At 60.0% G+C, this 15659-nt stretch overlaps 1 protein-coding gene across 1 annotated transcript; it reads left to right on the plus strand.

Annotated features, from left to right (window-relative positions):
- Positions 1–682: 682 nt before the first annotated feature.
- Positions 683–15036, plus strand: PLD2 (phospholipase D2). Its single transcript, XM_056863578.1, has 24 exons — positions 683–788; positions 889–1016; positions 3757–3899; positions 4040–4142; positions 4841–4906; positions 5042–5100; positions 6237–6329; positions 6416–6568; positions 6673–6822; positions 6909–6992; positions 7643–7721; positions 7800–7910; positions 8219–8422; positions 8772–8874; positions 9155–9273; positions 9543–9656; positions 10447–10551; positions 10771–10859; positions 11396–11509; positions 12079–12128; positions 12484–12618; positions 12740–12893; positions 13591–13708; positions 14810–15036. The coding sequence occupies exons 1-24, from the start codon at positions 683–685 to the stop codon at positions 15032–15034; spliced, it is 2805 nt and encodes a 934-aa protein (XP_056719556.1). The 3' UTR covers positions 15035–15036.
- The last annotated feature ends 623 nt before the right edge of the window (positions 15037–15659 follow it).

Genomic DNA, 15659 nt, shown 5'->3' on the forward strand with positions numbered 1-15659 from the left:
CCGAAGGGGCAGCCCGCCGGGCCGCGCTCGGCCCCCTTCCGCCGGGGAAAGGCGCTGGCTTGCGGGGGACGGGGGGACGGAGGGAGGGGGCTCACGGGGGCCACCGTGGAGCTGAACTGTTCCGGAGTCGCTGCTGCTGCTGCTGCGTCCGTTTTCACACGTGTGAATGTGCCTAAAGCTGGCGCCCGACACGGAGGAGAAGCCCCCCTTTGGTGGGCTTTGCTTTCCGCTCAGGGAGCAGCCCAGGTCAAGGCGGGGAGGGGCGAGCATGTGGCCTGGAACCAGCGGCAGCTCCCAGCTGCAGGCCTGGCTCTCTTGGGGGGGGGGGGCTTTCCCCTGGTCCTTGAGGGGTGGGGGGTGAGGGAGTGCAACTGCTTCCAGATCTCCATTAGCCTGAGGGTCTCTGTGGGTGCCCCCCCTCCAGGGAACCCTTGACAGTGAAGCAAGCCCCCCACCCCCTTCTGGTAACCCCCTTGCTTCCTTGGAACCCAGGCGTTCTTCCCCCCCCCCCCAGGTAGAGCAGAGCAGGCGGGGGCGGGGGAGTTCAGACCTTTGGGGTGGGGTGGGGAGGCCTCTGCCTCAACCTTCAGGGTTAGGAGGTGGGGGGTTCCCTCTGGCTCTCAGTGGGGGCAGGGCACTGCCCAGTTCCTCCTGCTGCTTCTCCCCCCAGCAGGCTGGCTCCATGCTGACCCTGGAGAGCCCCCACCCTGGTGGGGACAGCGCGGACATCATGGAGCTTCGTGGCGGAACGACGGAGACGGACGGCCTGCGGCCCAATGAGGATGCAGGTTGGTCCCCGGGGGAGGCAGGAGGGCGCAAGGAGAAGGGTGCTGGGGGGCACCCTGCAGTCCTGCAACGCTCCTGCCCCTTGCTTCTGGTCTCTCCCAGGCGATCGGCACCCCTTCCGGAGGGTCTACGCGCTCAAGCCGCTCCGCTCCCAGGGCCCGCTCTTCCTCCCAGGGGTGCCCGTCACCGTGCGGGTGGAGGGGACGGAGAGATACACCACCGGCTCCAAGGTGAGCGCAGACCGGAAGGTGGCGAAGGGGACCCTTTAGGCTCCCTGCTCAGCGGGTCCTGCAGCTTCGGACTGACGGGGGAGGCACTGTGGAGTGGAGAGGGGTGTGGCCCTCTTGGAGGGCTCCCACCCTGAGGGGCGCTCTGGGGGCTTGGTGTGCTCAGCCCCAGAAGCAACGGTGGCGGGAGCTGCCTTAGCGGAAGCCTCTCCCTGGCAGTGGTCCAGGCGGGCAGGCGGTGACTTGTCAGGCAGAGAGCGGAGTGGGAGGAAGGGACCACTGGAGGGCTGCCGCCGCCACCATGGCTCCCCATGAGGCCTAGGATCTTGTTCCCTCCTGCTGAATCCCACCGGGCAGCGTGAGGCTCGGAGAAGGCGGGCCAACGGGGATGGCTGCTGAGAAATCCACCCGCTGTCGCAGGAGGGTCCTCTTGGCAGGGGGAGGCATTCAGTCTCAGGCCTGAGGAAGCCATCTGGGGAAGTGTGCGTGGCTGTGATTCACTCAGCCAGACGCCTCCCCTCTCCCTGCTGGGGGGCAACGGTTGCCCGTGGGTGTCTTGGGCGCTTTCCCATCTGAGTCACACTCAAGGCCTCGTTTCAGACGGCATCTGACAAGGGAAGCTGACTCAGGGAAGCACCGACCCTGGACAGCGTGGCTGGGCTAGGAAGTCTCCGCTCTGGCTCGAAAGGAAGTGCCGGTTTCTTTCCTGAGTGCACCAAAGGGACTTTACGGATGTCTTTAGGCCTCTCTGGGTGTTTGTGCTGAAGGCCGCTGCCCCTCGCCCGCATTGAGGTGGACTTGGGCCAGGTTTCCGCCACCTGTGGCACCAACCGCTGCTGGGCACACAGGTCATGCCGTTGCAGGCTGAGGCAGGAGAACAGCCCTGGCTTGTGTGGCCGAGGCCTGGTCAGTGGCGCTCCTGCAATCCAGACCAGCCGGAAAAGACCGCCTGCCCGCCCGCCCCGTGGTGGTCCGGGTTCTGGCTCCAGCAGTGGCCTCCTGCTTTTCTTCCAAGTGACACAGGGAGCTCTCCCCTCCTCCACTCTGTTCTCACAACAGCTCTGTGAGGTAGGCTAGGCGGAGAGGTAGTGTGACTGGGCTACGGTCACTGAGAGAGTTTTATGCTGGAGTGGGGATGGGTACCTTCAGACTTTCAGTGTTCCTGCAAAGTAGGCCAGTATGATCCCCCTAGTGGAGTTTGGGAGGGGGCTCAAGATGAGAGATTTTTGCCCGAGGCCACTGAGCGAGCTGTGAAATGGTGCCAACGCAGCTCACCTCTCTGTCTGGGCACCACTTGTCTGCGTCAAGATGCGGAGCGCCTGCCCCCCCCCCCCCGGCTCCTTGGTCAGCTGTCAGGAGCGAGAGGCTTGAGAGCGGCTGCCAGGAATCCCAGACCTTCTGCTTGGTCTGGCGATCAGTCCTGGGGAAAGAAATGCCCCTGGCCCTTCCTGTGAGCAGGCCCCAGTCCTTTTGAAGGGGACAGCTCCTCCCCCACTGTGCCCTGTTACGGTGACGCTGGAGTCACATGCTTGGCCCACGCATGCCGCTGAGAGGAGGCAACTCCTCTGGACTGAAGCCGGATGCTGGCTGATCATCCCCTCTATCCTGGAAGCAATGAAAATCACAGGACGGGCTGGGAGGCGGAGTGGAATGCCCCCCCCCCGTTCGTCCTGACCCCCCCCCCCCCGTTCGTCCTGATCCCTCAGGGGTGGCTCATTTCCGCTTCTGCCCCTTTTGTGTTCTTTTCGCTTGCCTTGGGTTGTTCTTCAAAGACATAGTTTTGTGCCGTTGACTGTTCTTTGAAGAAACCTTTGCTTTCATTCCTCTGTGGCCTTTGTAGAGTTCTGCAGGTTCTTCTGCTGCTGAAGCATTGAAATGCTGCAATTCACGGGGCTGGTTGGTTCCAGCAGGGTCGCTCGTGTTACTTTTAGGATAGCACCAATCCTGACAATATGTCTGGCCCGCGACCGCTCTCTCCACAGCGGCGTCTCCCAGCGAGGATTCTCTGGTCAGCTGAAAACGCTGGAGTCTTTTCAGTGTTATTTCCTTCCGTTTTGGAGGGTTGCGCCCTCAGAACATCAGAAAAGGAAACTGCAAAGATTAAATGCTAGTAATGAGAGATTCGATTTTTTAAAAAATTCACATTCACAACCAGATTGGTTGACCTCAGAGATTACAGATTGGTAATACCCGTGCACTGCCCGATTTATGGAACGGTCTAAATACACCACCAACAAAATGCCAGCTATTTGCTGCAGAATTGGAAATGTTTTTTTTCTTCCAGGATGCTTCCATGCCTGGAAAGGAAAGTCTAGAACTGATGCCTGTTCTAGTGCCAAAGGGAGCTCCCTTATCTCAGGACTCAGCATTTGGCACTCTGGCGGCCTCACGACCTGCGAGTCTTGGAGAAGAGGGTGCTTTGGGGAGTGGGGGTGATTCAGTCACTGAAGGCGCGCTGGAGCTGATCACACCACCTCCCGAGGAAGACTGTTCCGCTTAGGCAGTTCACTACGACCTTAGGCAATTCATGAGAGGGAGGGCATCTTGACCATCTTCTGGGCATGGAGTAGGGGTCACTGGGGGTGTGTGGGGGAGGTAGTTGTAAAATTCCTGCAATGTGCAGGGGGTTGGACTAGATGACCCTGGTGACCCCTTCCAACTCTATGGTTCTATGACACAGCAGTGAAGGCCGCTGGAATACCCTGAGAGGCCGGTCTCAGCGGCTTCCCTCTTCCTGTGGCAGGTGCGGCCCAACACGGTCTACTCCCTCCGGCTGACCCACGGCGAATTCACGTGGACCATGAAAAAGAAGTTCAGACATTTCCAAGAGCTGCACCGGGAGCTGATGAGGCACAAGATTCTCCTCACCATCCTCCCTCTCTCCCGGTGAGTAGGAGGGCTGGGGAAGGGGACAGAGTAGGCAAAGGCGCGACCCCTGGCATTGGCCCCGCTGCTTTGCCCCAGAAGCACGGCCTTGGGAACACAACCTGGGGCGTTCTTACCCCTCCCGCTCTCTTTCCCTCCAGGTTTGCTCTGCAGGGGTCCCCGCTGGGAGGAACATCCCTGGAGTTGCCTTCTCTGCCCCACGGGAGTGGGGATGAGGGCTCCCGACGGCCATCCAGCAAACAGGTGGGGCAGGGGAGATTGGTGGGCGCCAGTGAGTGAGGGGGGGCCCCTGTAGCCCTTGAGCGAAGCAACAGTGCTGCTGGAGTAATTGTGCCCATGCTCTTCAGTTAACTCTAGAGCAGGGGGTCCCCAACGTGGTGCCATTGGGCACCATGGCACCCGCTGACACCTTTCTTGGCGCCTGCCGAGCAGGTGGGCCCAGGTGGGGCTGTTGCGCAGCAGAGGGCTTCTGATTGGCCATTGGGGGTTTGATTGGCTGTACAGTTTTTTAAAATGTTGCTTTGGGGGGGATCATCACTGTGGGGCTGAAGGTCAGCGGGGGCAGCGGCTTCGTGGCTGGCTCCGCCTTCTGCGGCAGCCATTTTGTAGCTGCCCCCTCCGTGCCCTGTGGGAATCCCAAGGGTGCCGGCAGGCTGGAAGAGGTGGGGGACCGCCGGGCCGGAGCAGATCGTTTTGAGAACAGCCACCCAGAATGCCCACGGGGAAGAGGAAGGGGATGCAGAGCGTTGTGTAAGATAAATTAAACGTTTAGCTGCTGCTAACGAAGCACCGGCAGCTGCAGCCTGGGTTCTGTAAAGTGGCCAGGTGAGCAGGAGGAACCTCCCAGCCAGTCTGCAGAAAAGAAAAGATGCTGGGGGAGGGGGGCAGATGTTGCCCCGCCCCCGTCCTCTGGCCCTTCATATGGGCTTCTTCCTCCACAGAAACAGCTCGAAAGCTACCTCAATGCACTACTGGAGATAAGCCTGTATCGGGACTACCACGGGATGGTAAGCCCCCCTTTCTCGGCTGCCTTTCTTTTCGTGGTGGGGGAGAAAGGGCCTGCGAAGGCAGCATCCACATACAGCCCCCCCACCGGCTGTGAGCCACCCCAGCAGTAACCTTTTCCTTTCCTTCTCCGGCAGACAGAGTTCCTGGATGTGAGCCAGCTCTCCTTCATTCCGGATCTGGGACCCAAGGGGCTGTGAGTAAAACGGGACCCTGCTCAGATGTGGTGGCCCCTCCCCTTCTGGAGGCAGCAGAGGGGAGGGCAGCACTCCCCAGGTCGGGGGGGGGGTCTCCTTGTGATGGCAGCTGCGTACCCGGCCGTGAACCTTTAGGACCCAGCAAGACTTTTAGCCTGTTGAGTTTCTAGCCCTCCTGGAGGTCAGCTTGAAAATACCTCAGCTGTGTCGGGGACCCTCTCAGGTGCAGGGGGGGGGGGCGTGTTGTGGTCCATCCCATCTCTGCAGTGTGTGGCCACAGCCCCCACCCCACCCCCTCCACCAGTCTGTGTGCAGTTTCCATCCCTCGGCGGAATGTCCCCTGTTTCCCAAAGCTTGTGGGTCTCAGAAGCAGAATGAACTTTCAGGAATGAAGCAAAAGGGCTGCAGGCGCATTGGGCTTGTGTGCTTGGTGGATAATCTGGTGTCTTGGGAACGGATTGCCCAGCGAATCCTGCTCTGTCCCCAACCCCACAGCCACCCCTGCTAGGGATACTTTGCTAGTGAATGCAAAGCTTCTGCTTCTGCTAGAGAAAGCAGAGCCCTTCTTGCTGGGGAGAGGGGTGTTGCCCTGATCCCCCTCCAGCTTCTGAAACTTCACAGTGCTAGGCAGTTGCTCTCCTGCCTTGCCCTGGCCCGCCATGTTGCCTTTCCATGGCTGGTAGTAGCAGATACCTCTTGAACACACGAACCCATGAAGCTGCCTTCTACTGAATCAGACCCCCCTTGGTCCATCAAAGTCAATATTGTCTGCTCAGACCAGCAGCAGTTCTCCAGGGTCTCAGGCAGCGGTCTTTCGCATCATCTACATGCCCAGTCCCTTTAACTGGAGATGCCCCTGGGGATTGAACTGGGGACCTTCTGCGTGCCAAGCAGATGCTCTGCCACTGAGCCACGGCCCTCTTTCTTTGCTACACACCGCAAAGGGCTAGGAGCCTGCCTTTTCTTTGGATTCTCAGGGTGCCAGAGTCACATTTCATGTCTGGTGCCGAGGCCCCCGAACTACAGAATCTGCTCAGACTCCCCCGTCCCTCTGGGTAGAAGCCGTCTCCTCTCTTCCCCCCCCCCCTCTGGTTTCCTGAGCCATGTAACTGAAAAGCCCCTGTTCTCTCGCCAGGGAAGGCATGATCCTGAAGCGGTCCGGGGGACACCGGATCCCAGGTCTGAACTGCACTGGGCGCCACCAGTTCTGCTACCGCTGGTCAAAAAGGTGCGCGTCCCCAGAGCCGTGTGGGTGGGGGGAGAGTGAGGACTTGGCCTGGGTTCCAACCTGACCGTCCTCCTTGGCCCCCTCAGGTGGCTGGTGGTGAAGGATTCCTTCCTTCTGTACCTGAAGCCGGATTCGGGACACATCTCCTGCGTGCTGCTCTTTGACCCGGGATTCAACATCCAAGTGGGCCAGAAGCCCACCGAGACCAAATACGGGGTCCGGGTCGACAACACTTGCAGGTCAGGGTGCTGGTGGGGGTGCCTCTGGCTGGGCGCTGCGTAGAAGGCAGCTGCAGCAGATGCCAGACCCTTGTTTTCCTCTTCCCCCCCCCCATCCCGCCCAGGTCGCTGATCTTGAAGTGCAGCAGCTACCGCCAGGCCTGCTGGTGGGCTCAGGAGATCTCCGACCTGGCAGAGAACAAAGGGCGCAACTTCCTGCGGCTGCATCGCCACCAGGGGTTTGCCCCTGTGCGCACGGAGACCCCTGCCCACTGGCGAGTATGGCTTTGAGTTGGATGGGCTAGGGCAGAGGGGGTTCCTGCTCCTCCTTCTCACCTCTCCCCCCCCCCCAACCGTGCAGGTTTGTAAATGGTGCTGGATATTTTGCTGCTGTGGCGGACGCTCTGCTGAAGGCCAAGGAAGAGATCTTCATTGCAGACTGGTGGTGAGTGTCAGCACCCCACCCCCACCCCCGCCAGCACATAAGGATGTCAGGAGAGTCCTGCTGGATCTGATCACTGGTCCATCCAGTCTAACGTCCCGTCTCACGCAGCGGCCAACCAGTTCCTCTGGAGGGCCCAACAAACGGGGCCCAGAGGCTGAGGCCTTCCCCTGGGGATTCAGAGCTATACTGCCTCTGAATGGGGAGGCTCCCTCTCACGATCTGCCTAAGGTCACAGAATCAGCATTGCTGACTGATGGCCATGTAGCCTCTGCTTAAAAACCTCCAGGGAAGGAGAGCCCACCACCACCTCCTGAGGAAGCCTGTTCCAGTGAGGAACCGGTGTATGAGAAAGGCCGCTGTGGCAGAGCTCTTCTGCTGCCCGGCAAGCGGGGATTGGGCCGGTGGAGCTTCTCCCAGCATGAAAGTGAGCAGTGGTGGGAAGTGGGTCGGGCTGCTGCCTGCCACATCCTCTGGGCCAGACTGCCCTTTTGGAGCCCGGCCTCCTCTCTGGCTACCTTTTGAAGAGAGGGGGATATGTAGCAGGGTCCCCATGGAAGCAGCAGTCCCAGGGAGACGGGCAGGGCGTCAAAGCCGATGATATCGTGGCCGTAGTGATTGAAATGCAGAGCCGGTCTTGACGTGTTTTGCAGGCTCAGCCCGGAGATCTACCTGAAGCGCCCGGCCCAGACAGACGACTGGCGCTTGGACCTCCTCCTGAAGCACAAAGCGGTCAGTGAGGCGGCTCCCTCCTGTGGGGCTGGGGTCTCCCGGGGGTCCTGCCCATGTTGACCGCGGGGCCTTTTGCAGGAGGAGGGGGTGTGCATCTGCATCCTGCTCTTCAAGGAGGTGGAGCTGGCCCTGGGCATCAACAGTGGCTACAGCAAGAGGGCCCTGCAGCTGCTGCACCCCAACATCAAGGTGAGGCCCCCGTAGCCCGTGGCCTCCCCCAAGGCCCCGGCTGGCACCCTTGGCCTCGCTCCCCTGGGCGAGGTGCTCCCGTTTTCCCCCTGAGAGCCTGGGGCTGCTGCTACCCCTGGCCCTTCTTGGGGTCCTTGAACTGGAGCCCCTGTCCCTGGAACTTTTGTTCTTACTCCGCTGACGACCAGATTCTGGTCACAGCAGCAGCTCCCTTGCAGCAGCGGGGGCTTCCATGCGGCCTGGGGCCTGCTGCATAACCCCGAGGCTGAGCTGCCCTCAGCGCTTTCTGGCTCTCCACCCTGCCTCAGGTCATGCGCCACCCTGACCACGTCTCCTCCACTGTCGTCCTGTGGGCCCACCACGAGAAGCTGGTGGTGGTGGATCAATCGGTGGCCTTCCTGGGGGGGCTGGATCTGGCCTACGGGCGCTGGGACACCCACGACTACCGTATTGCAGACCTGGATGGTGATGACAGGCCTAAGGTGAGGGAGCCCTCTCTGCCCGCCCCGCTCGTCTTGCAGGCCACTGCCTTCTTCCTCCCCCTTGCCTGCCGGCCGGACTCTCTCACAGCTTCTCTCTCCAAACTGACCTCTTCCGTGACTTCTTTCGCAGCTGCTGCTCCCATGACCAACATTCTGTGACATCACAGCAGTGCTCGGCCAATGAGCTTCGAGGCGATTGGCCTGGCCTGCTCCCTCGCCCTCCTTGCGGCTCGCTCTTCTCCTGCTGTCTCTGACTGGCCTTCCTCTTTCTCTCGCCGTCCCTCTTCCTGCTCCGTTCCCTTCTCCGTGGAGGGGTGTGGCTGGCTTCCTCCTGACCCTGTGTCTCTCTCAGGGTGGGGCTGCCCCACCTGGAGGGCAGGATGCCCCCTTTGACTTGGCCGCCAACCAGCGCCTCTGGCTGGGCAAGGACTACGGCAACCTCATCGCCAAAGACTGGGTGCAGCTGGACAAGCCCTTTGAAGGTGAGCGGGGGCGGGGGGACCCTTGGGCCGGACTGCTCCCCTCTGGGGGGCTGGGGTGCACGCGCTTGGAGAGGGGACGTGAGCCTGGGCCTGGCCTCCTCCGAGCCGACCTGCAGTCGGCAGCCAAGCCAGGATGGAACCGGGTCGGGCCAGGATCCCAGCCGGCTCTTCCTCTCCCCCCCGGCCAGCCTCGCCTTCCTGAAGGGGGGGAGGAGAAAGGGGGGCTTGGCCCCACAACTGGTCCTCAGGAGCTTTGTTGTTGGGTGGTGGTGGGGAACAGATTTTATTGACAGGCACCAGACTCCTCGAATGCCTTGGCGGGACGTGGGGGTGGCCATTCATGGTTTGGCCGCGCACGATGTCGCCCGCCACTTTGTCCAGCGCTGGAACTTCACAAAGGTGAGTGGCCGGGGGGAGGGGAGAGGAGGGGGGAGAAACACAATTCTGCTTTGCAGACTGCTTTGTTCCCCCCCACCACCACCACCATATGCTTGAAACTAGTCCCCTTTCCTGAGCTTCAGGGAGGCCCCAGCCTGAGTGGCCAGGGCCAGGACCAGAAAGGAAAGAGACCTTTTCCCTGATTTGTGAACTGGGGAGGGGGCTAGAAATTGTGCACGGGGAGTGGGGGGGGTGTCTGAAGATGCATGGCTCCCTGTTTCTTCCCTCAGATAATGAAGACGAAGTATAAAGGGCCCGACTATCCTTACCTGCTGCCTAAGTCCCCCCGAGTGACTCCGCCCCTGCCGTTCCTTGTGCCAGGTGCTCAGACTGCCAGTGTCCAGGTGAGAGGGGGAGCACAGAGGCAAGTGAGAAAGGGGGCCCCGTGGGGGGGGGGCTTAATGTCCCAGTTCCTTAATTTATTCACGAACATCCAGAGCTCGCTCCCCAACCCCTCCACACTCAGACTTTACGGCTGAGGCCAGGGCTTGCGGGGAGGTTTCGTAGCCCTGGCACTGACCGGGGCAGATCCTACCGGGCGGCTGCCCCGGGAGTGGGGGCAAAGGCATCCACGCGCCAGCTGAGTCCTGCCTAAAGGCTCCGCAGTGCTGGCCAGGCTGTGTGGTCCATTCAGCTCCGGGCTCCGGCCATGCGACCCCATAAGGTTAGCCGGCAGCCTCTGGCCCATCCTGGTCCTCATCCAAGCAGGCCCCACCCCGCACCACTTCCCCCCCCCAGCTCTGTCCTCCTGAAGTCTCGCAAGTCAGTGAACGACACAGCCAAAAACATTTCATTTAAAGGAACTAAAATAAGGGACGAGGCAAAGGGACTCTTGGGGTGGGGGCAGCAGGCAGAGGGCGCTGGGAGGCAGGGGGGCAGCAAGGCAGCGTGGCTCGTGCTGCGTGTTCGCCTCTGGTCCCAGTCCTCAAAGCATGCCGGAGTTTGGGGGGGGGGGCAGCAGCAGCGGTGGGGAAGGGCACGCCGCATTCCAGAGCAGTGAAGCCCCACCCCCCTGGCCCCCATCCCTGCCCCAAGTCCTCAGGTTTCCATAGGAACTGCGTTCACCTTTGGGGCTATAAGGACTAGGAACCTGCTGGAAGGAAAACAAGCAGCCGCCGCGTGTGTCCTCCTCAGGTGTTGCGTTCGGTGGATCGCTGGTCAGCCGGCCTCAACGAGTCTTCCATCTACCGAGCCTACCTCAGTGTCATTGAGGAAAGCCAGCATTACCTGTACATTGAGGTAGGGGGCCGGCAGGTGTGGGACCAGTGGGGAGGCGATGGCTTGCGCAGTGGAGCAAGAAAAGCACTCTGCGCTTGCTCGGGGGCCCTCTTAGCTGCCACACTGTGCTCCGCATGGGCCCTGAGGCAAGTCCTGATTTGGGGCAGGGGTGTGCTGGTTTTGATTCCTTGGGGTGGGGGTTGCTCATGCACTCTCCCTTTTGGCACCCCCCCTTTCCAGAACCAGTTCTTCATCAGCTGCGCAGACAGGCGCTGTGTGTATAACACCGTGGGGGACGCCGTCGCCAGCCGAGTGCTGCGCGCTCACAGGTCAGTCCGGCATTGGCAGGGGGTAGACCCCGACCCTCAGCTCAGCCAGGCTGTGATGTCTCCTTAGTGAGGGGAAGCCACTCTGTGCATACTCAGAGGCTCTCTCATCTGCAGCCTTCATTCCATGTCTCCCCAAAACCAGCTGTTGTTATGAAAGCTAACCGACGGAGCAGGTGAGCTACAGGAGCAGGAGGTTCGAGCCCCGCAGAAGGAAGGACCTTCTTTACACAAGGCAGAATTTTGATACATGGGATGTGGGTGAAGGCTGCTGTCTCATTTGGCTTTAGAATAAAGGACAGGACAAACTTTTGCGGGAGCTGCTGTTAACTAGGATGGAACCTGCCTGGCCAGAGGCAGTATACCTCTTGGCTGCTGGAGCGATCACTGCATCTTGTCTCGTGTCTGAAGCATGACAGTGAAAATAACATACAAACCAGAGAGTTAGCCCAAGTTCCTGTTTCAGCCCCGAGAGGACAGGTCCTCTGCGCATGCTGGACTCCCTGACCCCCCCACACACCCCCATTTCCTCCCCACAGAGAGCAGAGGCCGTTCCGCGTCTACGTCCTGCTCCCCCTCCTGCCGGGCTTTGAGGGGGACATGGCCCGCGGGGGCGGAAACTCCATCCAAGCCATCTTACACTTCACCTACCGGTGAGTTGGGCAGTGGGGGGAGGAAATAAGCATGGGGAGGGAGGGAGGCAGCACAGAGCCCAGGGGGAGGCAAGCAACAGGGGGCCACGGCTGCTGCTCTCTGCATCTCCCCCTTGGACCCAGCGAGAGACACCGCAGGGGCATCGCTCCCTCCGAGGCTCCGTGAAACTCCCAGGGGAGGGGTGAGCGAGTCCCATAGTTGTGGGGTGACTCCGGCTGGTGCACCTCTCTGTTGCTTTGGGGGGGGGGGGAACTGGCAAGCTGGGATATTGTTGCCCGCAAGGGACCAAATGCCTGGGGTGGGGACGGAGATGCATTTTGGAATCATAGAATCATAGAGTTGAAAGGGGCCATCTAGTCCAACCTCCTGCTTAATGCAGGATCAGCCTAGAGCATCCCTGGCAAGTGTTTGTCCAGCCTCTGCTTGGAGACGGCCAGCGAGGGGGAGGGGCTCACCACCTCCCCAGGCAGCCGATTCCACTGCCGAACAACTCTTACTGTAAAAAAAATTCCCCCCCCCTAATATTTGGGAAGGCCCAAATGACCCCCCGCCCTTTACCCCTTTGCAGGACCCTTTGTCGTGGGGACTCCTCCATCGTCAGTCGCCTGCAGGCCGTCAGTAAGCGTGGGGGGGGGGCTATGGGGGGCAGAATATTCCCCACACCACACAGGTGGGAATTCAGTCCCTCTGGCAAGACCCAACATATGCAGATGGGTGGGGGGGTCCCTCTCCTAAGAGGGGGGAAACGGAGGGGTCTTGAGAATTGGATGACAGACAGCTCAGAAGGCCTGGCTGAGCCCCCCTCCCCCCGGAAAGGTACTTTTCCCATCTCCCGTTCCAAATTACTGCGAGTTGTGGGGTTCACACGTCCCTTGAGTCTCCGTGAAGAGGCCATTCGGACGAGCCCGGGGGGGGGGGGAACCGGCTGACATGCTGCTCCTTCCCTTTTTCTCTCCCCCACCCCCCAAAAAAGTGGGAGAGGACTGGAAGAACTACATCTCTTTCTGTGGGCTGCGGACGCACGGCCAGCTGCGGGGCCAGCTGACCACTGAACTGGTCTACATCCACAGCAAGCTGCTCATTGCTGATGACCGACGGGCCATAATTGGTAAGGACCCCCACAGGAGAGGAGCCTCCCTCCACCCCCACCCCCCTTGAGCCCTGAAGGTGTCGGCGGTTGTGGCTTCTGCCGGCCAGCCTCCAGCACCGCTGCCCCTTTCTGTCCGTAGGCTCAGCCAACATCAATGACCGGAGCCTGCTGGGAGAGCGGGACAGCGAGCTGGCTGTCCTGGTGGAGGACCAAGAGTTGGTGGTGTCCGTCATGGACGGGCAGGAGTACCAGGCGGGGAAGTTTGCTCTGAGCCTGCGCCTGGACTGCTTCCGGTGAGAGCAAGCGGCGTTGGGGAGGGAGGGAGGGCATCCGGACCCAGAGGCTCCGCTTTCCGGCTGGCTGCCACCGGCGGGATCTTCCTCTCCTCCGTGCATTTCAAGATTCCTACGCCAGCGGCCACGCTTTCCTAGATTGGGCGATGTGAAGGATTCCACAAGTGAATGATAACATTGTCAGGATCTCCCCGTGTCCCTTCTGAACTTGCTGCTAGTTGTCATGAGAAAACCCCTGTCAGGTGTTATCAGCGGTCCATCCAGTTCTGCAACTATGTTCTTCACACCACCGCCAACCAGTGGCCTGGAGGGCCAGGGAACAGGGCCCAGAGGCCAAGGCCTTCCCCAGACGTCGCCTCCTGGCATGGGGGATTCTTCCTCTGAACGTGGAGGCTCCCTTCAGCCATCCACGTCTAGTGGCCATTGAGGAATCTCTCCCATCTGGATCTGTTGGGTCCCCGGAGGCCCCGATTTCCACCCTTCGAGTGACGTTCACTCTGTAGCACTGACCGGTGGCTGGGCTCCCTCAGTCGCCTCTCCTTCCACGCAAAGACATTTGTCTCTGGGAAGGGGGCCCCTCCCACTCGGTTCAAGCTTTGAGGAAGAAAATGGGGGTCAGGAATTGGGACACAGAAAAGCGGTTTCCGACTGCCATTGCTTCTGGGCCCAAACCCATCTTTGTCTGGCTTAATTGCAGGTGTATTCTGGGTGTGACCCCTGACCTTGGTGTCAACATTCAAGATCCAATCAGCGATCACTTCTTCCGTGAGGTCTGGCAAGCCACCGCTGTAAGCAATGCAAACCTCTACGAGCAGGTATGTGAGAGACTTAGATGAGGGCTTTGTGGGGTGGGGGGGACACTGCAAGTCGGGAGCATGGGCATCGCTGTGTCTCACACGGCCATGCACCCGGCTGCACATCCTTCAGGCACCGTTCTGAACACATGAAGCTGCCTTCTACTGAGTCAGACCCTCGGTCCATCAAAGTCAGTATTGTCTACTCAGACCGGCAGCCGCTCTCCAGGGTCTCAGGCAGAGAGAGGTCTTTCACATCACCTCCTTGCCTGGTCCCTTTAACTGCAGATGCTGGGAATTGAGCCTGGGACCTTCTGCATGCCAAGCAGAGGCTCTACCACTGAGCCACAGCCCCACCTGCCTTGGCCTGCTTTCATTCCTGCTCAGTAAAGGCAGACGGAAAGTAAAAGGACAGCTGGGGGAGAGGGGGAGCTGTGATTCCGAAATCCTGCAGTAATCGCCATGAGCACAGAAACCCTCCCCCCCCCATTGCCTACTTGCCATTGGTCCATTATACCCCAAAATTTTATTATTTATTTAAAACATTATCAGCTGCTTTTCTTCCTTTGTAGCTCAAGGTGGCATACAAACATACGGTAGATAAGACACATAAAATAATGTACAGTAAGAACATAGAAACCAAAATTTAAAATTACAACTCAGGCCTGCCAGGGAACTGAGTCAAAGCCCTCTGCAGCCTGCCTCCTGAAGCTGGGGAGGGAGAGGTCGGGGGGGCCCTCCCTGGGGGAGGTTGCTCCGTAATCATTCCATAATCCCAAAGGCATCCCTTGTGTCTTGGGAATCTTCAAGTTAACATGAGTTAACATCCTTTAACTCCTGTTCTGTCCTACCAGACGGGGGGTGTCCCGATGAGGATGAAGACCCCAAGCTAGGCACTGCGCCTCTTTCAAGGGGTCCCATTCTGAGCTACTGGCTGCTTCTCCCTTTGGGGAGGCTGGAGCATCGCTCTGGGCTGTGACGCCGTGGCAGTGACCCATGCCTCCCTGAGTGAGCAGCTGGGGGTCGCCCTGGGATCAGCCCAGCCCCCAATTCTCAGCTGAGCTCTCCCCTGCAGCCTAACGGTGGGGTTTCCCCTTTTTTCTCCCGTCTCTGGCCGGGCAGGTTTTCCGCTGCCTTCCCAGCAACGCTGTGCGGTCGCTCCGGGCTCTGCGGGATTACGCCAGCGTGGAGAACTTGGCTTCCGTCAGCCCCAACCTCGCCCGTGAGAACCTGCAACAGGTGCGGGGACACCTGGTTCAGTTCCCCCTGGACTTCTTGGCTGAGGAGTCTCTCCTGCCTGCCCTCAGCAGCAAAGAGGGCATGATCCCCACCGTGGTGTGGACATGAAGGGATGTGGGGCGGGGCCCACGGCACAGAAGAGGGCGAGGTCAGCTCTGGGAATGCAGCAGTCTGAGGCAAGCTATGCTGCCCCGACCATCTTCGCATCACCCCCTCAGCCAGCCTCAGGAAGAAGATGGTGGGGCAGCCCCCCACCCAAAGACCACTAATGAACTGTCCTAAAAGCAATAACAACCCTTCTGTCCCTTGTCTTCTGGGTGAGGCCTGGTGCTGCCGCTCCCTTTCCAGTGCCAGTGCAGTCCAATCCAAGACTGACCCTGTTCTCCCAGTGCAAGGGGCAGTCACACCTCCCCAAGCCCTCGGGGTTTCCAGGAGTTTGGAGGGAAGGTTTGGGGGGGCCCCTAGCAGCCTGCTACCCCCGTTACACTCCATACCCCAACACAGTGGGACCAACCTTCCTCCACAACTCTTCTGTGGGGGCTCCTATTTTAGAATCATTTTCAAAAATATGTTAACACTACACCAGGGTCCCCCAAGGGGGGGTGCCTGGAGCCCCCATGGCCCCCACTGACACCTTTCTTAGCTCTCACCCAGTGTTTTTAGAACGTAGGAAGGGCCAGGTGGGGCTTTTGCCCAGCAAGGCTTCTGATTGGCCGTTGGAGATTTGATTGGC

This window comes from Euleptes europaea, chromosome 18 (genome assembly GCF_029931775.1).
Source record: "Euleptes europaea isolate rEulEur1 chromosome 18, rEulEur1.hap1, whole genome shotgun sequence".
In the NCBI taxonomy this organism is placed as follows: Eukaryota; Metazoa; Chordata; class Lepidosauria; order Squamata; family Sphaerodactylidae; genus Euleptes; species Euleptes europaea.